Here is a 25,899-nt window from a genome sequence, read left to right as displayed (position 1 = left end):
ACACACACACAGACACACACACACAGACACACACACACAGACACACACACACAGACACACACACACACATACACACACCCCTCCACAGTGGGTGGCAGGCAAGTCAAAGTGAATTGTGTAAACGGAAAACTGAGAGGCTTTGGTAAGAGCATTTCCGGTGCATTTAGGTGAACGTAGAGCGGCGTTAGCATTTCAGCTGAAAGTCCAGGAAATTGAATTCTCATGTAATGCGAGACATGACGCATTGACAGACAGACATACTGACAGACAGAGAGCCAGACAGCAAAATAGTAGCAGAGAGCGTTGTCAGCAGCAGTCTCCTCTGTGGAACAATGCGATGTCCGCACTGTGTGCTACTTGTTAACATAGTAATCACAGTCACTGTCGCCCTATGCCCCACTTACCCCCCACTTGTCACAAAACAATCATTTCAAGCGCCAGTTTACGACAACCTCTCAAATTGAAATGTGTAATTAATTGCAGCGGAGGAGTACTGGGTTGGGATGGTAGTCAGAAGTTCAAAAGCCCATACACTCGCACATCCGCACACACTTCATAAACAATCAACAGTTGGAGGTTGCTTGAGGTTGAGTTATATAGAAAATGATGACGGTTTGTTTCTGTATCTGTATCTGTATCTGTATCTTTGTTTATGTGTTAATGCTTTTCTTGTCACTCGATCTTGCAGATAGTGTGTGTGTGCGTGTGTGTGTGTGTGCAATTACGTGGGACAGCAAAAACCTCGTCTAACTTGACTGAATCTATTTCCATACTTAACTTATTTAGGTATATGCTCATTTATTTATTTCTTTATTTAATGTCAATTAAAGTCAGTGGGCACAAGAAACAAAAAATTAAAAAATGGATTGGCTTAAATTCAATTAAAAATAAAATTTAAATATAAAAAATAAGAGATATTTATAAAATTTCATTTTAATATTATTATTACTATTTTTAATCAGTTTTGCATTGTTGTAGAATTATTTTGCCTTACGCATTAATGCCAACTAACTAACAAATATACTTGAAATATATAGGATAAAAACAACTATTCCCATTCTGGATCGTGCCAAATATCGATTAGCACTTTACACTTTTTTGTATGCCATGCAATGAAAATTATGTTGGAAACACTTTTGAGTGCTGTTGTTGTTGAGCACGGACAAACGGAAACGTTGTAAGATATGAATCCGTCGTTGATATTATTTGATTTTTTTTGTGACATGTGTATTACAAGTACTTTTGGTTGGGTATCCAGTACCATACACATACATAAACAACAACGAATACAAAAATATCATCCACTATCGCAGCATGGCCGAGCATTATTATACATTATACATTTGGGCATTAGTCATCAACATCATCGTCATCGTCATAATCATCATCATTCAGCTAGCAACAGAGACACTGGGTCAGAGAGCAGTAGCGAGTAGGCATCTTTATCTTTAGAGGGCGGCGGCAATAATCAAAATCGAAATGAAATTCGTTCACCTTAACAGCGCCTTAGCCTTAAGGCTGCCGCATTTAATGTTTTTTTTTTGTTGGTTTTTTTTTTGTGGCCTTCAGAAATTTGTTAATTATTGCACGATAAGCGCCGTTTATTGGCTAACCGAATTATTAATCAGCGACAGAAACAGCTGCAGCTGATTGTGAAGGGCTCCCAATTTCTTATTCTTTTCTTCTATTGTTTTTTGTAAATGTTAAATAATTGCAAAAATCTACGAATTATTTGGCAATTCATGCTCTGATCATAAATGAAAATGTACTCGAATTATATACTTAAATCGTAATGACAGCTAACAGTTTCAAGGGTTACGGCTTATACAATATCTAGGGTTGCCACACTATGTTTTAGAGTATGGCATTCTCTTGCTTGTTAAACATTTATGCAGAATGTGTGTATGAACTTGGTGGTAATTTCGGACAGGTGTAAATATATAATTAGTGCCCCGGCTGGGCATTTATTTCCCAATTACCAAAATCATACAACATTTTAAGAAAATACACACTGAAAACACTCGGCGAAGAAATTCTTGAAGGGAAACAGCAAGGGGCAGCAGCAGGCATGACTCAGTTTTTCTTACTTATGATTATGATAATCATTTATTATTGTCATCATTATGATGTTCTAAGGGGCAAAGTAAAGTGTCCTCCATTAGTTGTTGTCATGTGCCATATCAACTCAAATATTTATTTATACGACCCCCAGAAAAACCACCTCATAAGAGTGCTCTCAAGCCAATGCCCATACAAGGTCACCCAGCTTTGTGTGGGCTCCTGGTTTATTGGCACTTTGTAGGCGATGAATTATCCCAAATTACATAACGAACAGAACAAACTTTACAATTTACACAACCCCATGGTACACGTGCCGTTAAAAGTGGCCTGCTACAGTTTATATAGATGTATTAGGTCCAATTTAAAAATACACCTCGACAGACAACTTTGACTGTTGCGTACGATAAATTATGGAACGAAAACTTTGCGTGTACTCAAGTGGGAGGCCTTAGTTTGCCTGGGCAGAGCACTAAAAGGCCATATTTCCATTGATTTGTTTTTTGTAGATGGTCGGTTGACTTTTAACATGTAAAATTACCTTGATTTTCGTATGTTATATTCAAGCTGATACGGTGTAATCTATATATATGTATAAATATATGTACAACAGCTTATGTGTACTTTAGTACCTTAGTTAGACAGACACTTATATTGATGCTGATTAAGATAGTTTAGAGAAAAGTGCTTCTCTTTATTTAATTACATCCCATACAATAATTATATCTTAAGTCAGTTTATATAAGATGTTACATACCTGTGTATTAAATAGTATAAAACGTTTTAGTTCTTTATATAACCACTTCAAGTCTTCTTAAATTTAAACTTAAGATGATATAAGGATTGATTTAATAACTCGAACTTTTCTAAAATCTGTTTATTGACAAAATATGAATGATTTCTGATTCCTTTACAAGTTTACAATGTCAAATTTAGCTAGCTTAGATGTGTATGTGTAAATTGAGCATAGAAAAGAGTTCTTTGTTGATCAACCAACCATACCCAGAGCCGCCACAGCAATGTGCCTAACAAACAACTACAGACAACAAATAAATAGCAAACATCTTTCCTTCCAGCCACATCTAGCCTAAATTTATTTTCATGTTTATTTCGATTGCGTCAGTGTTGAACAACTCTGTCTGTCCACTTGTCTGTTTGTATGTGTGTGCATATATATATTTATATATATATATATATATATATAAACATTTATGTGTGTGCTTGAGTTACAGATCCAATGCCACAAGTAGGAATGCGCACGAGTCGAGAGTGGTCGTCTAGCAAGGCAGATACAGCAGATACACACATCGCATTTTTTGTTACATATTTTTGATTGATTTTGAGAGAGAACATTAAAGTTATGGAAATTGATGCATGAACCTAGTCTGCATATTGTTTAAGCGTCTATCTGCATATATAGGTGCTGACATAAGCTGTTTATGCTAAAGCAGATCATTCAAATCGTTTGCAAATTAGAAGGCTCTGGTAATTCTTAGTCTTAATTCAGTTAATATTTACCTATCGAACAATATTCATATACATTCATTATTGACTGAATTAAGATTGTGTATTGTATATATATATAAGCTGTATACATTTAAACAAATAAAGCTTTGCAATTTACAGTAATAAATATACAAATATTTTATTTAAATTATTTGTTTGTAATCGATGTCTATATAGACATTCATTTCACATAAATGTTTATTATAAAATCTAGATTTATGTTACTAAATCTCGTATATATAAATATATATATAAAGGTAAAAATTAAATATACAGTCTGTTCAAGCTGCCCAGACCAGCTTTGACTTCGTCTCAGTGAAAAGCTATTGAAACATTTGTCTAATTTGTACAAATAAAGTTACAATAATTTATCACCGTACATTAGGGAAAATGTGTCCAAAAACTGTAAAGCTAAAAGCAAACGACAGTGTTAGAGTAGCACTTTTTTTTCTTACACATTTCGTTCGCCTGGCTTCTTAATGTGTTATGACAGCCGGCGAAATTAATTTTGTCCCCGCTTTGAATTTCGGATGAGTGACTCGGAGAGCACTGTGACGTGCTCTGGGCGTATGCGTAATATGCGTATGCGTATGCGTATGTGTATGTGTTTCTGTATGCGTATGCGTATGTGTATTCGTACAAACACACACACATGTTTGTTTATCGCTAAAAATAATCTCGCTCAATGTTGCCGAGCGTCGAGACATGAAACACAGTTTTCCATTTCCAATTCCATTTGCTCTTGCTCTTGCCAAACTGACGAACAACGTAAAGCCGTCGCGGCAGGGGAAGGTTGGAGGGACCCTCACCCCAAACCCAACCCCCTAATCGGGGGACAGCAAGTGCCCCCTCTTCTCTCACTGGCCTGGCCTCCGAGACGACTTTGCATTGTGCCGCCGTCTGGCGACGTTTTTTCTTTCCATTTCTTTTGCATTTGACGCGTAGATTTAGTGCTAATTAAAATCTCTAATTATTTAGTATGAGAAGATGTAGAAGTAGTAGAAGAAGTAGAGCAGCCAGCGACAATGGCAACAGGAAGTCGTTTCTCTTCTTCCAAAAACAAAAAAAAACTTAAAAGTTTTGTGATAGTTTTAACATTTTGTATGTTTAGACAATACGGCGATATATATTGTCAGCTTCGTCAAAGAGAGATGCTTTTGATTTCTCCAGTTAAGCAACAGTTAAGCTCCAGTTAAGCAACAGTTAACAAAAAAAAACCAGTTAATGAAGTCTAAAACAATTGCACTTGTGTTTCTCACTCAAAATCGTAACATAAAACAAAATAAATTAAGTCATTAAAATAATTGTTTAAATTATAAGTGAATTGTGGTCAATTGGGACATGATTGCAGTTTGAAATGACCTTTGAAATACAAATCCTTTGCCTGCATATGCATATAAAAATCACGATGCAGTTCTGAATTACAGTTGAAATTGTACACGCACATATTGAAAGCATGCAACAGCGATAAAAGTGCGAAAATCGGGACAAACAGATGGCCGACATGCAAAACTGACCAGCAATTGCTAAATTCAAATTCAAGGCAAAAATTCAAATCGAAACCATGCATGATATAATTCCGAGAATCACTGAGCCCCGCTTGGGTCTTGTTGCTACCCGCCAGCGACGTCACTGGCATTGATAAAAAAAAAGAAACAACAACAACAACAACGTTAGAAAATAACAACAAGAATGTCAACGTCGTAATCGCTATTTGAGTAAACGGTGGCAGTGATGCGAATGTTAATTGGCATCGAAATTGAAGGTGGCTGGTTGCCGCTGAGCAATTTCAATTCAACTAATCTTGAAATTAACCAAATCATTCAGTCGTTCATAGGGTGTGTATTACTCCATACACCGATAGACACCTCCTAATTAACCTTCCCTCTCTAGCTAATCGGCGTGTTATGCTAGGTGTTATGTTTCTAGCTAAATTACTAAATGGTGAAATCAATTCCGTTGCGTTGATGAGCCAAATTAATTTCTCTATTGCCTCTAGACTGTCTCTTCTTCTTTCTACATTATCTTAATTGCTTTGCTACTTCTTCATTTTATCAATTCAGAATCCTGTGTTTCTATCAATAATAACTCAGTTTTAAATGTCTTGTCTCGTGAATAGCATTTTCACATTCTCATAAATCTCTGATTGGGTTTTTCTGGGTTTTCCCCAATTCATGCAACAAAAGTTGGATCGTTTTGCATTTAAAATACCCCCCGAAATTTTTTTGAATAAATAAGTCCCATTCAAGGCATTCTTCAGTATTTGACACTAAATTCTGGGGATCGGCAATTATTCATTATTTGTGCAATTTACGCATAGAATGTTCGTTATAGGCCTGGAGATCAACTTGCTAAACTAGGTATAATCAAGGGGCATTTGCCGATTGAGAAGAAATCCTACAATTTTTCTTGTATAGAAACATGCGATTGAGAACGTGACTAAAGTGGAAGTCGATTTCGACTGCATCTACAAAACTGCAGAAATTTGCGAAATGCAACAGGAATTCTAATGCGATTAATTTTCATCTAAAATGGAAATGGGGCTTTTTATTAACATCTATTATTTTGAAACATTTTCTTTTTTTTTGTATTTAATTGCTTACGTTTGAATGATTGTTATTTTGCTTCAATAATGCATTAAAACATTAACATTTTTATGACATTCGAGCTAAGATATATTAGTTATTAAAAAAAGCCAAGTGGAGATGAAAATACTTTTTAAAACTTAAATTTTTTGTTTGTTTTACTTTTTAATTAATTGTTTTATTATTCATTTCGAAACGCCAAATAAAATTAATTCGATCCGCTGATAATTTTGCCACTCACACGGAAAAAATGTTGGGCATAGCATAAATTATTGATTTCCAATCTCACTATTTTCGAGGATATATCGTCAAATCAAACAAGCTCATACTAATTTTGGATTGTATTCCATTTTAAGCTAATTACAGGGTAGTTGCTCGATTGCCTTTTATTTATGTATGTTGTGTGTGCGTGTTTGTAACTTTTATGTTTTTGTTTATTTATTTGTTACTCATTTTCAGAGCTTTGTGTGCTGCTATTGTTGTTGTCGTTTCTTGTTGCTGTGGCTCGCGATGACCGGCGGATATTATCAACGCAATAGCAAGGGCAACAAAAAATAAAATACAAAAAAAAAAAACAAAAGCATTCACATGGCTTTTTTTTATTGTTATTATTATTATTATTATCAGCAAAAGCAGCGAGCTCGCTGTGCAATGTCAGCCAGCAATGATGCCGCACAGGCAGCGTCACACATTTATATTCATTAACAAGTTGACAAAACCCACGGAAAATGCCAGAAGGTGACTGTGGGCGAGAGGGGGGCTAAATAGAGCAACGAGGAGCAGGAGGTGAACTAAATGTATTTGACGAACGAGTGCGATTATGTGCAAAATTAAGTAGGTAAATTCAACTTTGAGTTACCCTGTAATAAGAGTAACTGTCAATGGAGAAATTTAATACATTAAAGAAATTTACCGAAACTAAATAAAATAATTGGACTTGCTTTAATAAAATTAATAGATTAGATTTTGTGCTTGCTTTACTAGGTATTGATAAGAACTGGAATGATTCCAAGCATTTGCCTAACGTAATTCGAACCATTGTGAATCATAGTGTTAACTGTTCAACTACCCAAACTGAACAATTGAATATTATACCTCTATATAAACATATATATGTATATAATATATGAAAAATAACGAGCTAACCATTAAATGTCGTTGACTGAATCAGCCATTATTTAAGCTTATATAAAATATTGACAAATCGCATCGAATAACTGAATCATATAGCATATAGCTCACATAGCAACAACAATCGATCGACAGACTATTCTTCACCGAGAAATTCGATTTATTTGGCATATGTACGCCGTGTATCTGTTAATACATTAAGCAATCATCATATATAAAATAAAGGTAAACAAGTTTTTCTTACCGTAATTAAGAAGTTCACATGTCGAATTTTTGTATGCATTTTTGTATAACCCCGATACACGGTGAAGTTTCGATTGATCGAAAACACAACCTGCATATTATCTGTAGCTGCTGTCTTTTCTCATTGTCATTATTATTTTTTTGTACCTTGATGTGCTGCATGTGGGTGAACGTGAACAGGTGTAGCTACACACACACACACACACAGACATCCAAATATATATAACAGCTACAAGTTTGGAATTCAATCAGAAACTTGGCATAGTCATGAAATACACCACAAATATAAGGAATACAAACAGGTGGAAGTTCTCTATTCTCGATAGAGAGAGGGAGAGAGACAGAGCTAGAGCTCAACTAGCCTACACCCTGTTACCAGCTATTTAAATATAGCATATATCGTAAACAAAAGCCCAACAAGCAACGTGCTCGTTGGACTGTTTTTAGGTAAACGCATAGACGGAGATCTTGATGCCAACTTTTTCTCTTCTTTTGAATCCATTTTACAGGGTATGAAGAGAAAAGCATAGTCACAATTGCAACAACAAACAGAGAGGTCAAGGAGCTGTTTTTTCTTATTTCTGGATACAAGATTCGTATCCGTCGTTTATTTGTATGCGTATACACTCAGAGAAAATCTACACAAACCCTGAATTTCATTCAGAATTTTCGTGATTGCAGCAAATATAATTCAATTTCGGATTTCGTTTTCTGGTCTGTAACCTTAAAGTTTGGCATGGCATTTTGAAATAATTTGAAATTTCTTCTTTTCTCTTAGTGCCCTTTTACTCCTACGATATATACATATCTATAATATATACTTTTGTTTTGTTTTTACATATGTTACATTAGTGTGCGCTTGCTTGTCACCCGCCACTCCTCACCACACGGCTCACTGAAACCATACACAAAGTTTGTCCTAATATAATTAGTCGAAATGGTTTCGGCTTGGAGCACTTTAAGTACACACACACACACACACACACATACAGGAGCCACAACACCATTAGGTATTAGCAGTAAGTAATTTGAACACCAATAATAAAATAAAAGCCATTAGAATAAAAATAGCAACAATCACAATAGTGAAGAAGGAGAAGCTAACCAAAAATCAAATAAAATCCTTGAAATACTTTCAACACAAATTACAACACTTAATTGCAATTTAACATTAACAAATTCACCAACGATATTCTGATATAAAATTGTTGATCAATTGAAATGTCAATTTGACAAATTAATTAGAGACACATTGTATTAGATTCCATTTATGGCCATTTAATTCACCTGTCTACTAAGCTGACATCAAACAAAAACAAACATCAAATAAGAGTACATACTTCATCTTAAGAGTTGTTCTACAGGAAACTCAAAAATACGTCAACGGCCAGGCAGCTAAAAAATTCATTCCCATTTCTGAGTTTTAACGTTGAAACTTAGCAAAACAATAGAAGTTTAAAAGTAGTATTTTAAAAGCTGAACAATGCGGGTATTCTATATATATATATATATATATATATATATATATTTCACATATATATGTAGTTATATATATTTATAGCCGTACAAATAGAAGCAAAACTGAAGTCCAATTAACTTGAGAGATAGGTTCCACACACACTTGCGTTTCACCTACAAACATGTGTGTGTGTGTGTTTTTATGTGTGTACACAGTGTATATAGTGTATAATTGACATATCAAGGTATATAAGTACTCGATTAGAAAGATATTTATTTAAAATGATGTCTTTTACTGCTATCTATCGTTAATCGATTTAAATCGATACTTTAAATAAACATAATATGCGTATACATAAAAGGAATTAAATCTGTAACATTAATAAACAGTTTTTAATTAATTTTTTTAAGGTGTGAAATCGCAAAAAAAAATGCGATTTGGCATAGATTCAAGAACTTCTCTATGGGATACAGGTCGGATGAGCTTGCTGGCCACTCTAAAAGTTTTAAAAGAGAGGCCGTCGATACATGTATTGAATCATTATGCTGCTAGAGTAAGGCATTCGGGTCTGCTTGATAATCCATCAAATTTACCAAAACTTCGTCCAACAGGTTTATATATTTTATATAAATGGGACCTATGGTGATGACTGAATGCAGCCCAGATCATGAGTGAACCTCTACTAAAGCTTCGTGAGGGGAAAAATGTCCCAGACTTCCCAAAATCGTGCCAGTATTTTTTATTTAGAAAGTTACTGCTTTTAATCGAATTTCGCAGAGTGCATTATGCGAACGGAGATGCTTCCTTTTGTATATTGCATAAATTAGCACAAATATAAATGTATTCCATATTTTAAATAAAAAAGATTTTTAAAATATTTTCAATATAAGTAACAAGAATAAGTTTTACATACATCCACAACTGGGACAGTAAAATATGTGCGAATACAATAACTAATACATCTTCAAAATACAATATATTAATTTCTAATTTATTTGTTAATGAAAAGCAAAAGTCTCTGCTGCATAAAATTAAGAGAACTTTAATTTCTCTATACATTCTGATTACAAAAGATAAGATTTGAATTTATTATATTATAACAGAGTATATTGTATTTTGGACATGATATTGAAGTGAAAATTCCCAGGTTTTTGTCTTCTTCATATCTTATTGGTTTTCCCACTTGTTCAGTTGAATTCGAGAATTCTTCCAATTATAAAGTGAGAGATTCAGGTTCAAGGCGATCAGGTTTGTTTTCCTTTCGCTTTTTCGAGTTGTGGTCAACTTCGAATGGAATAAAATCAAACAGATAACAGCAAAATAAAATACTGCCACAGTGTGTCTGGCTGTGGGTGAATGTGTATGTGTGTGTATGTACGGGGCAACTGGTGGAAAATGCGACACTTGCTTCTAAAATTTCAATGGTTGCCGGGTGACAAAGCCGCCGGAAAGGGATGGGCAGGTAAGTGGGTGGGGACGGGGAGAGGAAGAGGAAGAAAGAGGTAGAGCGAGAGAAAGAGAGAGAGAGCTATTTTATGTTAACATTGTCGAGCGTTAAAGTGACGCAGTTGAATTGTACTTATTGCTGCTAACCGTTTTTTTTTTATCGTTGGCCGCCAAATCTAACAAACCATTTTTGTATGTATGTGTTTAAGTGCGTGCGTGTGTGTGTTTGTGTGAATGTGTGTGTATACATGGCCAACAAATAGCACAAATGAGCAAGCAAATATTTATAAATATTATTTACTGCTTTTCTGAACGAAAAAGTGCATATTGTTTTCTAGTTAGTTCCAATTCAACAACAACAGGAAATTCGAATGCTTTTTTCTTTCCATCACATCTCTTTCAAATTGTACAGAATTGGCAAGCATTTAAAAATGCAATCAATTTTCTTGAATATTATTTTGTTCAGCTAGTTTATAAATAAAGCATTTATAAAATATGTGTCAAGACAGTATTTTTATAGGGAAAAAAATGAATACTCTAATTTCTTTTGGAAAAAACGTACCTTATTATCATTTTATATAATTTTGCCGTATGTTGTATTATTCTAGAATGTTCTTGGAACTAATTTAAAAACATTCTATTAAATTTATTGACTTAGATAATTTTGTTAAGTCGAAAAGCAAAAATGATTAATTTTGTATAGTTGTATCACAAATGTGTTTTTGGAATTCTCTTATTTTTCAAAGTAAATCTGTTTAAATTAAAAACTCGCTTTAAATATTTGTTAAAGCATTTATGTATTTTGAACTAACAACAAATCTAATTTTCTTGCTGTTAATTCAATTTCAGTTGAATGTGTTGTTTGACCATAGCTTTATTTTATATGCACACACAACATACACACACACACACACACACACGCACACACACACATACACATGCATACACACATATATTGTTGTGCATTTGTGTCGTTGAATTTGCTGTTGTTGTTGTTCTTCTTCTTCTTCTTATTGTTCTTGTTGTTTTTCGTTTTCATCGTCCATTCGCGTGCTTTGCGGTTTCGTTTTTGTTGATTTTCGTCAATTTTTCGGGGCGCGTCGTCACCGTTTCTGCCAAGTGAATGTGTGTGTGTGTGTAAGTGCGGGGGAAGGGGGCGGTGGGTTGATTCATATCGTGGCCTTATTTGTGTTTGTTGGGACAGAGGTCACACACACATACATACATACATACAACCTGTGGCATTAAGCTTATTTAGTACTACACTTTAAACTCCCTTCTCGAGTCCGTCTCCTCTCCTGGCAACCAACAGCACGTGTAAAGCAGTCAAAGAGAGGATGGAGATAAATGACGATGAAAAAGAAGACTTCAAATACAAACACTCATATTACTGTACATAAAGGATATTCTATGAGGGAAATGTCAACTTTCAAGCAGTATCTGAGATTTTGATATCTTTGTGGAGTTTATTTAAAAACTAGTCTCTTAATTTTCGAGTTAACTTGATTAATCTTGGAACTTCTCAGTTGACATCTTGAGCTTAATTAGTTTATCTTTTTCATTTCTTTACTTCTTTCGGACATTACATTTAAAATTGGCTCAAGAGCATCGAATTTTTGATGTGACAGACCGTTCGCTATAATGCACATGCTCCACAGCCTTAATGTGACTACTCTTTCTCTCTCTCTCTCTGGTCTGACATATCTTCGAGCTGTATGGCAAGACAGATAGACAGACAGACGCCAAAAAGCTTCGCTGATTCATTTAACAAAAACAACAAACAACTGACAAGAACTAAGAACAAAGAACAAAGACCAATTGCAAGGTTATGGTAACGAACGGCAGTCCTTTTGACAGTTACTTCCTTCAGTGGTTACCCAGCCCAACCACCCCACTCCACCACCTTTAACTCCCTGTTTGTTTCTATTGCATTTGCAATTTAATGCAATTTTCTTGAATTTAATGACCCTCCTTCCTTGTGACGTCAGTTTTAATTATGCAATTATGCATTATTGTATGTCTTACTCACATCCCCCCACGACCCCTACCAACTCTGATATATAAATGTCCTCAAGTTAATTTCATCATTTGCTCGAAGAGAGCACAACTATTTCAATAGGGGTAAGGGGGTAGTGCAAGCGGTAGATGGGCCATAAATGTCCTGAGGCAGCTCCGTTAAAGTCTACGAAAATGAGCGCAAAGTAAATAACGAAAAGCGACCGACTGACTGACGAATGACGACAAATGACGAACGAACGAAAAATATCAGATTTCGAAAACCGCCCACACCGTCGACAAGATACCCTTTGCATTGAAATTGATTACATTTGGATAGCTAAAATAATAAATACTACAAATAAAATCAGCTTTATAATATATTTGTTTTCTTTTCTTCAATGCGTTACACACTTGATGACAAAACTGTAACATCCTTTTCGAAGAGTTCCATGGGGTATGTACACATACATTTGCACATGCATACATCCCAGGTCATACAGACATACATACATGTATGGAAAAAAATGGTAAATACTTACGGATAGAAGAAGAAGAGAAATGTGGTCAGTAGCAGCACAATCCATGCGAAAGTCGCCGGAATGTAACGGGTTTTCACATCGCATTTGGGCATTGTGTTGTTGTTTTTTTGTTGTGTTTACTGCTGATGATGCGGCGACGTCAGTTGGCGTCTCCGTTTTGTTGTTGTTGTTGCTTATGATGATGATTGCTGTCGATGCAATAGTCGATATCTCGATGATGATAACGATGACGATAACGATGAGCTAGTGATGCCGGATCGTGTGCAACTGCAAGTGCGACAGAGACAGAAAACAACATAAGAGACGGCGAGGCGACGCGTGAAATTTGATCGAGCGAGTGTTTATTGTTGTTTCTGCCACAAGTTGATTTTCCAGCTCCAGCCTCTTCTCACTGTGTTGTTGCTGCTGCTGCTTGCTGCGAATTATGTAGGTGATGTTATAAAAACATATCGTCACACACAATCACACACACACAGCTACCCACGCACACGGACACGCACACCCAGATAGAGATTGAGGCACACACACACACACACACACACATGCACAGACAACAATGCGATTTTCGTTTTATCCAAATGAAAACTATTTGAATAGTTTTTTGCTCTGGCTGTTTGCTAACATTTTGTTTTTATGTTGTTGTTGTTGTTGCTGCTGTTTTTGTTGTTGTTGCTGCTGTTGTTGTTGCGGCTGTTGCAGTCTTCCCTTTTGTACTGTGTTCGTCGTGCTCCTGTTTTTTTTTGTAAATTTTTTTTTTCTTTTTTGTTTCTCTTGCCTGCTGTATGTCGCCCTTCTCCTGTTATTCTTGCTTCCCACCTTGCGCTCTTTTTCTTTCGATTCGTCGCTTGCTTCTTTTTTCCCCGAGTCGCTGCTGCTTCTTATTCTGGCTTTTTAATGCTTTTTTCTTCTTTTTTTTACACACACGCAAGCACGTTGTTGTTGTTGCCTGCAATTTTTTTGCGATATTCCTCCTCGAACCCGTCGTTCCGCTTCTCTCCCCTCTCTCTCCCCACCACTCCACTCCTCTCCTCTACGAGCGACGTTGATGATGGCGTTGCCTGCAATTTCGTCCGCTGTCAACTTTCAATCGAAAGCCAAAGCAGAGGGCAGAGCCGCATGCACAAACATCACTTAAATCAACGCGTTCACTTTACATTTGCACTTCATGGCATTTATGCACTGCTTGGTATATTTGTATATGTATGTATTTACGTAAAAATAAATAAAAAAAATAACCACAACACCGCGCTGCGCATAATTTCCTCGCCCGTCGATTGTCGAAAAACTTTTGTTTCTGTAAACGCAATGTTAAGGCATGAGCTCCTCAACAGCATGTTAACAGAATTCCTTGGACGTCATGCCTATCGATGATTTACAAATTTGCCAGCACTGTGACTACGCGATAGTCGATAGAAATTTTTATTGGAAGTTCTGTGTGACATTTATATAAAAAGTGTTCTCAAATAAAAACAACTTATTTTAGATGATAATGGTAATTTCCAGTTGCGTAATGTGGTAACACCCTCATATTAATTGATAAAAAAGTTTAAATTTAAAAGTATCGATTATAATACAAAATTGAGGCATGAGTCGTGTGCTGACACGATAATAAGGGTAGTTGCGAGTATCGATACTGCATACATGCTGCTGATTAAATATAAAGGGAATATATCATATGTGCATATATATACATTTTCTAATTTTCTATTTATTACGATTATATTATAACAAATATTTGTTCGCCGTATTGAGACTCAATTTGCTTAAACTTTAAAATCAGTAATTCGATAAAAAAAAATTAAATAAATCGTGTTAATCGATGTTGCAGACGTCCAGAAGCTGGTTGCTTTTCTTCTGCAAATGGAGTTCGTTTCTAATTTATACAGATTTTTGAATAAGAATGCTATTATTTTGCATTATTGTAGTTGACATTCAAATTTATTTGTAGTTTTATCACTACTTAAAATTAAATTTTTGTTTGTTTTATTTTAGAAGCATGTAACGCCATGCCCCATTGATGTTTCCTATCGATTATCGATATCGAAGAGGTGGTGTGCCAACAGACTCTTTGCTAACCGATTGAAAACTTTGGATTAGATAATCTAAGCGATATTTAACTTTGATATGACCGTTTGAAAGGAATGGATATCCAAATGTGCCTAATAAAGGTTAGGTAATTTCCATTCAAATATATCGAACCATCGATATACCGATATGAACTATGCAACGTTTTTCAACACTAGTGCATAAATGTATTTTCGCTTCTCGCCTTGATTAAGATTTGCAGTAAATTTAGAGCGTTTCTCCAAGAAAACACTCGAGACAGAGGCTTAACGCACAACACACCACATCGCAATACAACACAATACATAAGGGCGAGGAGCAGTGGCTCAAAAAGTTGCAGGAGCGCCGCACCCATCAAATCGTCAGCCGCATTGCCTGTTTTAGCCGCCTTGCAGACGCCATCGCCATCGGCACATTTTGATATATATATAGAGAGAGAGGGAGACATGTCACGTAGTGTGCGCGCCGAGACACGGAGCCGGGCCAAGGATGATATCAAGCGTGTTATGCAGGCCGTGGACAAGGTGCGACACTGGGAGAAGAAATGGGTGACCATCAGCGACACGACAATGAAGATCTACAAATGGGTGCCGATCTCCTCGAACAGCGAAAAGAAGTCAAAGCAGTTGCAGCTGAGCAACAAGATCAGCGACAAGGAGAACTCCCAAAAGGGCACGCCTACTCCGCCCCAAATAACGCCCAGCTATGCCGGCCTCACCGCCGACGATTCCAATACATGTGAGTCTAAGTCTCAGTCTCAGCCTCAATTTCAGTAAATAATCATGTGTCTCTCTCCATTTGGCTGGCAGGTTTCTCCGTTGTTAGCGACAGTCAGGGCGCTGACTTTGTGTCAAGCATGCCCTTCTCGGAGGACTCCAATTCGCAGGGTAGCGATGGACCGGTGAAACGCTTGAAGACGAGCGATTAGCCAGATTCACCACACATTTATCATCAGCTAAGCGACTGTGAGTGTGTGTGCGTGCGTGTGTGTGTATCGATTTACATAGAAAAATAGTATAAATATATTTTTTGTGTTCTAGAGATTTAAGCTAATTTGTTAATAAGTACGACGATAATCATCTGCCTCACCGAGACTTAAGCAATTCTCCTAAAGGTCTAAGCATAAGTAATTATATACAAGTCTAAATACATATAATTAGAATATACGTGCACACACACCCGCACACACACACACACGCGCACACACACACCTGCACACACATATACACACACACACACACTCGTATGCAATACTTCGCAATTTGGTTAAGCCTAATCTTTGTGTAAAACTGTACAACTTTTGTCGTCCCCATTTGTGAAAGTGTTGTCCCCAAATTATATATATATATATGTATGTATGTATGTCTACGTCCTAGCATTTAGCACAAATACTTATATATCAATTTATTTATTTGCACAAACAATAAAAACAAGAAAATAAATCTGAAAATGTTTATGTTTATGCTGAAAAGAAGATTCGCTGGTTTCTTTTGTTTCGTTTCGTTTTGTTTTGTTTTTTTTTTATATATTTTTTATTTTATGTTTTTTCTTTAGTTTTTCATTTTGTATAATAAAAAAAAATTAATTTCTTTCAACAAATAGTTTTTCATTCACTTGACATTAAATATACATACATTAACTCTCTCCACATCTTTTCACATTATCATTGTAGTATATATATATTTATATATATTTATATATATTTATATATATGTATATATATATATATATATATTTATTTATATAGATGTAAGGTTGCCAGCCAGGTTGTGTTCTAGGCTGGATGCCGTCAACTTGGTTGGAATACGCCGAACATACGAACGTATTTATTTAGTTCATCTTTCACTAAAATTTATGCTAAAAACACGCTTAACTGAAAGGAAGCACAGATTTGCAAGAGTTACAAAACTTTCGATGACCAAAAAAAAAAAAACAAATGACAGAATCAATAAAAGGATTAAAACATTAGTTTAAATATATAAAAAATGTTACATGTTAATTACACACACAAACAAAGCTTCGCTTTTGTTTTACAAACAAACAAAATACATACATATATATATATATATATATATTTATAGATATGTATATATATATATATATGTATATATTTATGTATAATAGTACACATACATACATGTGTGCATATAATAATAAGTAAATTTAAATACCAAAATTTTAAAAAGGGGGTGACAAACTTCAACATGGCTCATGCACTATGGAATGTCTTGGAAATTTAATGCATATGTAAAACTTAACCACAGAGAAATGCAAAATGTAGCACAGACAAAAATTACTTTAAAATTGATTGTGTGTAATAAAATAAATAATTATATTAAACGCATTAATCTACATACGTCATACATTTGTTTAAACTTTTAAGCACAAAAGTGTTTCGTCTTTCCGCTTTTTTCTCCTCTTTGTTCACATTTTTATTTTTTAATTTGTTTAGGTTCTTATATTTTGTTATTAAGCTTGTGTTTAGTTTTAATTTCTGTTCTTTTTTAGCGTAGTTTTTTTTTTTTTTATTTTTTTTTTTTTTTTAGAAAAAATATAGAAATTCCGCTTGGATTGTTTTAAATTTGTTGTTGTTTTGTATTGCTGTTGTTGTGGTTTAGTTTTTGCTTTTTCTTTTGTTTCGTTTTTCATTTTTGTTTTTATTTTTATTTTTATTTTTTATTTCGTTTTTTGTTGTTTTGCGCTAAAAAAAAGACGCCTAGCTTATAAATGATGTCTGTCTTTTTGAAAGTTTAAACAAATACAAATACATACATAGTATAATGATATCGTCGCGTTGGTTTTTGCCTTGTATACATAGACATTTAGATACATAAGTATATAGTTAATATTGTCATTTAGCGTTCAGAAAAATATATACTCTATGCCTTTTTACAATTCATATTCATTTTTTTTTTGTTTTAGTTTTTTTTCTTCTTTCTTTTTCCTTCTGTTTTTGCAGTCAGGCGCAAAAATGGCTTTAAAAAAAAAAAAAAAAAAAAAAAACATTTTGGCTTTACAAAGTTTTCTTCTTTTTTTTTTGTTTGTTGCTGTGTATGGGTGTGTGTGTGTTTGTGTGTGTGTGTGTGTGTGTTGAATGCGCGCCTCAAAATTGGACTCGAAAATATTTGTTTTTGTGGCGCTTTCATTTAGAGATTCGCTGGCTTTTCAAAAGGCGCTCGTCTTCGGGGCGCTTCAGCTTAGAACCGAGTTGGCGCCGCCTAACTTAGTGTGCATACATATGCATATGTATGTGTATTTAGTATATGGTATATAGTGTATATATATATAAATTTATATATAGATTTATATAATAATAATTGCAACAGTTGATTTTTTTTTCTCTTTTCTTTTTTGTTTGCTTTGTTTTTTTTTGTTGTTGTTGTTGTTAGTTTATCGGGGCGCTTCCATTTGCCCCCCTCATTCGTCTCCAAGGATATGTGTTTGCGGGGGTAGTGTAAAAGTGAGGGCGGGGGTAAAGATTGGTTTCAGCGAGGGTATATATATATATATGTATATATATGTGTATAAACTCTAGACTTTAGTGGTTTGCCTTGTGTTGCCCTCGCTGCTGGCTGCATGCCAAGATTTGTGATGCTTGCTATGTTGTTGTTGTTGTTGCTGCTGTTGTTGTTGCTGTTGTTGTTCTTGTTGCTTATGTTGTTGATGTTGTTGGATGAGTCGATGCTATGTGTGCAGCGGATAACTATTTGGGCGTGCCTTCGATCGCTGCTGACGTCGACAGCTGAGCGATCGCGATACCGCTGCCTGATAAGCTTGATATCAGCACTCTGACTTATCCTCCTCGACCAGATACTGTGTGTCCTTGCCGGTATCGGCCGATGGGTCCAGCTCCCTGGTGCGCAGCTGCAACTGCGGCGATGACTTGTGCGTAATGCTGCTGGGCGCTATTATGGCCGAGGCGGGCTCCGTGAACGACCCAGAATGGCCCATGGCCTTTGACTTGGACGGTTCCTGTGGCACATCATAGATGCCTATCCAGACACACAGAGAGAGAGAGAGAGAGAGAGAGTGAGAGAGGGAGAGAGGGAGAGAATGCAGAGTTGAGATGTATTTGCTTAATACAATTCTTTTGTTGCCTTAAACTTAACCTTAATCATTTAATCAATTATTTATTGATGCAAAAATTGTTTGCATATGAAACCGAAATAAAACTAAAAAAATGATTATTTTATTTAAATATAAAACTCTCTTCTTTTTGCATAAAAGTCAATAAATCAAAAATGATTATGGATACTCAAAGAATGTTGCAGTTGTGGAAGCCAACTGATATAATTCAATCTAAGTTGTTAATTTAAAAAGCATATCAACAATTTCTATAATTAAGGCCATTATTTGAATGAAAGAGAAAAAAAAAATGATTTTGTGACATGAATCTGACAAGATAAAAATCATTATTATTCCACATAGAAGCCAACTGAAGATTTTTTCGATTAAATTGAAATTATTATGTACGGTTCCAGTTTCTTTTTATACTCTGACACCGAAGGTAAGCACTATGAGGCTAGCAAATCCATAAGATTGATAATCGAAAATCGATAAAAATCAATAGTCGCAATTCAATAAAAATCGATAATCGCAAATCGATAAATCCACATATCTCCCACAATTTTGACACCAGTCATCAAATTTGGTTGGTAGGTTTTTGGCAATGTCCTTCAACATTTTGGACCACGCCCAATCCCGCCCCCAAAAACGATAAAAGATCACATCTCCAGCAATTTAAAAGCTGTACTTGTGAAACTTGGCGGAAAGATTACTAATTGTCTACTTCCGCTCTCTGTGGCACCTGTCATCAGATGGTATTTCACAGTCGGTTACGCCCGACTGCAAGGTGCTCTCTTGTTTCATTGTTACTTACCTGAGCCATTGCTCATGCCCGGATCGGTGTTGGTGCCCGATTGTACAGCATCGTACATGGGATTGGCAAAGTCGCGAGCCTTGTTCGCATTCACCGTCTGCAGGTTGTAGCCCTCGATGGGCGCCATGTCGTTGGCGCCGGGTGCCGAGGCGCCCGGAAAGCCGCTCTCGCTGAACTCCACATTCGAGCCGTGCCGGAAGGTGACGCTCTGGGATGACGTTATTGCTGGCATGCGCGCCAATTTGCCGCTGCAGAACACACAGAGTACAAAAAATCAGTTGGGAGTCGTTCGAATTTCGGTTTCAATCAAGTCTATGCAAAACAAGTTGTGCATTGATTTCGAAACTCAAAACAAATTATTCAAAATATCTAAGAAGTCAAAGCGACGAAGGATCAAGGTGAACGGACAGAGGCCATTTTCCAAGTGGTCGCGCAAAGATTTTTCATTCGATTTTTGATTAGCTTTGAAAATCGGTTGGGTGTACTTACAATGGACGTTTGCGGATGACATACCAGGCACCGGCGGCGGCCATCATGACCAGGAGTATGACCATGATGGGCACGACGACAGCGGTGACATTGGCGCCGCCATGCCCGAAGGCGCCCGTTGTGCTCCGCTCGCAGTGGTCGCCCTTGAAGTCGGGCGGACAGTCGCAGTATAGCTCGCCGCGATCATCCTCCTTGCAGAGGCCGGTGTTCTGGCACGGACAGATGCGTGGTGAGGGCCGTGGGCGTTCCGCTGCCGCATCGCAAATGACTTCGGCGGTGCTGCGATGCGAGGGCAACGGGCCGGAAGTGTCTGGACAGGCGCAACGATGTCCGCCGGGCACCAGCAGACACAGATGCGAGCAGCTCGACTCGTGGCACGGATTCCGCAGCGAGGTGTTGTACCGCTTCTCGTGGTAGACCTTCAGGCCGGACGGATTGACGAGGTTGCGATGCACCACCACCTGAACGCCGCGCCCAAACTTATCCTGGCGCAGCAGCTCGCCCGTGTCGCGTGTCACCCAGAACATATTGGATTCGAACAGATCCAGGGAGACGGGATGACGCAGTTGGTCACCCTTAACGATGGCCTTGCGTCGTGAGCCGTCGGCTCGCATCGATTCAATGGCATTGAGCTTGGTATCCACCCAGTAGATGATATGATCCTGTGCGTAGTCAATGGTGAGGCCAGCGGGATGACGAATTTGTTCGGTAATAAGCGGACGTCGCTTGGATCCATCCATCCAGGAGACTTCGATTTTGGGCGCAGAGCCAGCGTCGGCCCAATAGATGCGTCCCAGCTGTGGATTCACTGCTATAGACGTCGGCACCTCCAATCCAGCATTCACAATCGATCTGCGATAGCGTCCATCCGTTTTGGCCACCATGACGCGACCACGCGGCTTCGAACCAGTCCGATCCACCTCTGTCCAGTATAGATTCGAGGCCAGCCAATCAACGGCAACGGCCGTCGGCTTCGAGCCACCCTTCATATTGAGGTCCTGAGCAAAACCGATCTTTGCCTGGCCATCTGCCGCATTCACCATATAGGAGCGCTTGATTGTCTTATCGTAGCTATCCGCCCAGAATACGATCTGCTGTTGGGCATCATAGTCGAGGGCCTCGATGCGTTTCTCCGCTGCAATCACATCGAACTCCTCCTTCTTTTGGAGATCAAGGCCGCGTATTTCGGGCCCATTGGCAAACACCAAAATGACATCATCCTTCTCGGCCTTGCAGACGCCACTGCTGCCATCGGAGAGATGGAAACCGTCGCGACAGCTACACGAATATGTGCCATTCATGTTGTGGCACTGATGCGAGCATGTGTGTTGCCTTGTTGCACACTCATCGACATCGGCGCAACGCTTTTTGTTGTCCGGCGCAATGATGTAGCCCGGATAACAGGTGCATATGTAGCCGCCATCGGTTAGATTGTGACAATGATGCTGACAACCGCCGCGATTCTGTTCCGAGCAGCTGCTCGTATGATGGCAGCCCAGTTCATCGCTGGCATCGCCGCAATCATCAGAGAAATCACAGACCTGGGCACGTTCGATGCAGTGCTTGTTGGCGCACTGATATTGGGTATAGAGATCGCAGGGCTTCTGTTTGCTGGCACAGAGGGTCATGTTATTCTCGTCGCTGCCATCGCCGCAGTTGTCGATGCCATCGCAGATCTGATAGCGGGCAACGCAACGATGATTGGCGCACTGGAAGCGTCGCAGGGTGTCGCAATTGAAATCGCTGCAGACCTTGGGATCCTCGTCGCTGCCATCGCCGCAGTCATCGGTGCCGTCGCACAGATCCGTCAGGGATACGCACAGATTGTTGGTGCACTGGAACCGTGATTCCGGACAGAAGCGGCCGCCGGGGAATCGGGGCGGACAGCCAACCTCATCGGACATATCGCGACAATCGCGATCGCCATCACAGCGGAAATAGCTGGCGATGCAGTGGCCCGAGGCGCATTGGAATGTGCCATTCTTGCACTGATAACCCTCGCAGTTCATCTCATCCGAGTTGTCGCCGCAGTCATCCTCGTGATCGCATTGCCAGCGGGATGAGATGCACTTGCCGTTGCCGCATCTAAACTCCGATTCGGAGCACTCCCGATAGCGACCCTTGCAAATCGCATCGTTCTCATCGCTGGCATCGCCACAATCATCCGCAAAGTCGCACATCCATTGCCTGCGAATCAAAAAATTGGGAATACGTTAAGGACAATCTTCAATTGGATTTATCACCTATCAGCTATATTCATTTGGTGTTTGTGGAATCTGGAATTGAATGAATCATATTTACTTTGGTATGCATCGATTGTTGCCGCATTTGAAGTCCGTCTCTGCGGAGCACTTGGGGCAATTGTCCGGTAGCTCGTCGCTGTTGTCCCGACAATCGTCCTTGCCATCGCAGAACAGCCACTTGGGTATGCAGCGATAGTTCGATTGGCCAGGGCAGCGCTGCCAGCCGGTGGTGCAGTTCCTCTGACGGCACATGTAAGCCGGTTCATCGGAATCGTCGCCGCAGTCATTGTCAAAGTCGCACATCCACAGCTGCGGAATGCAGCGTCCATTCTTGCAGGAAAACTCCGTGTCCGGATCGCAGCTGCGCTTGTCTACACGGGCCACAAAATTGCGAAATCGGTTTAGTTTTGGTTTGATCAGAACAACATATTTACTAATTATTAAATTAAAATCACTTTGAAAACAATAAATGATTTTTGCTTCTAAATTTCTAAAGCTTCAATGTAGTTTTATCCATCAATTATATTTCTGAATCATAGAAATACAAGCAAATATTTGAAATTCAATTTTAGATTAAGTATTTTGAAATTAGTATTCCTCACTTTATTATTTATTTTAATCTTTAGATTTTTAATTCAATGGATTTTAACTCTTCCAATTTGTATTCAATTGTATACTTAAAAAGAGACGTGCAAAAATTGAGAGAGTTGGAATCAGTACTTACGACAGACAAGGGGATCCTCATCGCTGCCATCCTTGCAATCGGCATCGCCATCGCAGCGCCAGCTGTCGAGGATGCAGCGTCCACTCGTCTTGCACTTGAAATCGGATAGCGGACAGGGCAGTTCGCAGTTCTGCTCATCGCTGCCATCGCCGCAGTCATCGACGCCATCACAGATCGTGGCGGATGGGGTGCAGTTGGTGTTCTTGCATTGGAAGGTGCCGGCGCGACAGTGGCGCGGTGTACAGGTGCTCGGCTCATCGGAGCCATCCTTGCAGTCCTTCTCGCCGTCGCATTTCCAGAACCAGGGTATACACTTCTCATCGCTGCCGCCGCACAAGTGCTGCCCGGCCGTACAGTTGGCTATGCACGTCTTGGAGTCGCGCGCCAGATAGAACTGATTGGGACAGGCGCACTTGAAGATCGGTGCACCCTCCTCAATGTAGCCCTCGATATTCAGGTAGGTGGACTCCGGGGGCGGTGCTATCAGACACAGATGCGAACAACCGCCGTTATTCGTGCCGCACGGATTTGTATAGGGCAATTGCCGTAGCGGATGATTAATGTGCAGATCATATGGACGATGTGTTGTATTTCGTAGGACCGTGTAATTGGCGCCATGGAACTTATTGGCGCGCACAATTGCCTTGAGATTCCAATCGCTCCAGTAGATGAAGTCATCGAACAGGCTCAGCGCAAACACATGCGGCACACTGTTGCCAGATAGGACAATGTGACGATGACGTCCCTCCAGATCCGTGTATGCAATGTAATCCAAATGTGCATCGGCCCAATAAATGCGATCCGTGAAATAATCAATGGATAGGGCATTTGGCCACGCGATCCCATCATTCCAGTTAAGAATGCGCGTAAAATTCGAGCCATCCATGCCCATTTTGGCGATGTAGGCCTGCAGATGCCAGGATGTGAAGTACAAGTAACCAATGCCCGGATGTACAACGATCGCACGGGGATCAACGACACCACTGCGCAGCGTTTTGCGCTTGGTGCCATCCAGTTCGGAGACATCCAGATTCTTTGAGTGCCTGTCCAGCCAGTAGAGTTTGCGACCGACCCAATCAATCGCGATGCCCTCCAAGCCATGCGAATCATGCCGGATGACAGCCTCACGTTCCGTTGGTAGATCAACGCTGGCATCCGAGTATTTGGCACGGAATATCGTCTTGGCTGTCACATCACAGAAATACATATACTGATCCTTGATATCAAAGTCGAGGGCCACCACATTCATCAGATCCTGATGCATCAGGTTATATTGATGGCCATCGACTGACATGTTGCGCACATAGTACTTGTTGGTGAAGATCAGCCACGGCGGAATGTTATCCTTGCGCTTGCAAGTATGCTCATCGTTCTGTCGCTCATAGTAGGTCTCGTCGCATTTGCAGTAGAAGCTGCCTGGCGTATTCGAGCAGTGCTGCGAACAGGCACCCGGTTGTTCCAAACATTCATCCACATCCGCGCATGCTTTTCCATCGGCCAGAAGCCTGGAAAGAGAGAGATAGAGAATTAGATTCATATGCGATTCCAATTGGAAACTGGGAAAGTAGTACATGGAGCTGGTCACTAATCCAATCAGTTCGTCAATTAGTTCGTCAATCAGTTCATCAATCAGTTCGTCAATCAGTTCGTCAATCAGTTCGTTAATCAATTCGTCAATCAGTTTGGCAATTAGTTCGTCAATCAGTTCGTCAATCAGTTCGTCAATCAGTTCGTCAATCAGTTTGTCAATCAGTTTGTCAATTAGTTCGTCAATCACCCATTATAATTGGGGAATAGGTGGATAACTTACTTGTAGCCCTCGTTGCAGTCACAGTAGTAGCCGGTTAGGGTATCCACGCACTTGTGGCCACATTGATTGATCTCGACCTTGGCGCACTCATCCACATTGCAGTGGGCGGGCTCATCGGATTCGTCTGTGCAGTCGGCCACTTTGTTACAGACCAGACTGTAATCGATGCATTGGCCATTGGTGCAGGCAAATTGTCCGTGGGCACAGGTGACATTCTCCTTCTTACAGTTGACCTCATCGGAATGGTCGCCGCAGTCGTCTTCGCCATCGCATCGATATTGATTGCGTATACACTTGAAGTTCTGGCACGTGAACTCCAATGGGGAGCACGTCTTGTATTTGGAATTGCAGAATTTGCCCTCATCAGTGCCATCGCCGCAATCATTGTCATGATCACAAATCCAGCCCTGATATTAACGACAGTTGATTTTACAGCATTTTCTCTGTAAATGAGAATCTGAGAACTTACCTTGTTGATACAGCGACCGTTGCCGCAGGTAAACATATCCTCACCGCATGGCTGTTGGGTGGCGCAATTGTGGAGCGTTGTATTCTCATCGGCGCCATCAACACAATCGGGATCCCCATCGCATATCCACTTTTTGGGTATGCACTGGGCCCGCTGCCACGACTTGTTCTCCACGCACGTGAACTCAGTCTCTTCGTCACATTTCCGATCGTCTGTGCAAAACGGGACGAAAACGAAAATCAAATCGATTTAGGTT

General features: G+C 39.0%; 3 protein-coding genes across 9 annotated transcripts in view; 1 reads left to right on the top strand and 2 right to left on the bottom strand.

Annotated features, from left to right (window-relative positions):
* LOC6565842 (palmitoyltransferase ZDHHC5-A) overlaps positions 1 to 13,861 on the bottom strand; it is a 28,481-nt gene extending 14,620 nt beyond the window's left edge. For 3 of the 7 annotated variants that reach the window (XM_032738551.2, XM_032738550.2, XM_032738552.2), the window contains exon 1: positions 12,966 to 13,611. In XM_032738551.2, the coding sequence (XP_032594442.1) occupies positions 12,966 to 13,057 (92 nt within the window). In that variant the 5' untranslated portion in view covers positions 13,058 to 13,611. Of the gene's footprint in view, positions 1 to 12,965 lie in introns of all 7 variants that reach the window. The other 4 variants (XM_032738553.1, XM_032738555.1, XM_032738554.1 and 1 more) reach the window with 3 other exon arrangements.
* Positions 13,862 to 15,237: 1,376 nt separating this feature from the next.
* Positions 15,238 to 16,223, top strand: LOC6565841 (B-cell CLL/lymphoma 7 protein family member A). The gene is made up of 3 exons (XM_001992681.3): positions 15,238 to 15,767; positions 15,839 to 15,994; positions 16,070 to 16,223. The coding sequence occupies exons 1-2, from the start codon at positions 15,476 to 15,478 to the stop codon at positions 15,955 to 15,957; spliced, it is 411 nt and encodes a 136-aa protein (XP_001992717.1). The 5' UTR covers positions 15,238 to 15,475; the 3' UTR covers positions 15,958 to 15,994; positions 16,070 to 16,223.
* A 2,136-nt stretch (positions 16,224 to 18,359) lies between these two features.
* Positions 18,360 to 25,899, bottom strand: part of LOC6565840 (low-density lipoprotein receptor-related protein 2-like) — a 129,280-nt gene continuing 121,740 nt past the window's right edge. Inside the window, 7 exon segments of the mRNA XM_001992680.2 lie at positions 18,360 to 19,021; positions 19,909 to 20,156; positions 20,398 to 22,584; positions 22,699 to 23,011; positions 23,365 to 24,869; positions 25,175 to 25,581; positions 25,644 to 25,855. Of these exon segments, the coding sequence (XP_001992716.2) occupies positions 18,810 to 19,021; positions 19,909 to 20,156; positions 20,398 to 22,584; positions 22,699 to 23,011; positions 23,365 to 24,869; positions 25,175 to 25,581; positions 25,644 to 25,855 (5,084 nt within the window). The 3' untranslated portion in view covers positions 18,360 to 18,809.

This window comes from Drosophila grimshawi, unplaced genomic scaffold (genome assembly GCF_018153295.1).
Source record: "Drosophila grimshawi isolate 15287-2541.00 unplaced genomic scaffold, ASM1815329v1 contig_848, whole genome shotgun sequence".
In the NCBI taxonomy this organism is placed as follows: domain Eukaryota; kingdom Metazoa; phylum Arthropoda; class Insecta; order Diptera; family Drosophilidae; genus Drosophila; species Drosophila grimshawi.
The sequence above is the reverse complement of the archived record's forward strand: the minus strand, read 5'-3'. Positions and strand labels throughout refer to the sequence as shown.

Excerpts from the sequence above, each read along its gene's own strand:
- LOC6565841 (XM_001992681.3), top strand. The coding sequence starts at position 15,476 with ATGTCACGTAGTGTGCGCGCCGAGACACGGAGCCGGGCCAAGGATGAT. Across the intron at positions 15,768-15,838 it reads CGCCGACGATTCCAATACAT|GTTTCTCCGTTGTTAGCGAC; the intron begins GTGAGTCTAAGT and ends TTTGGCTGGCAG.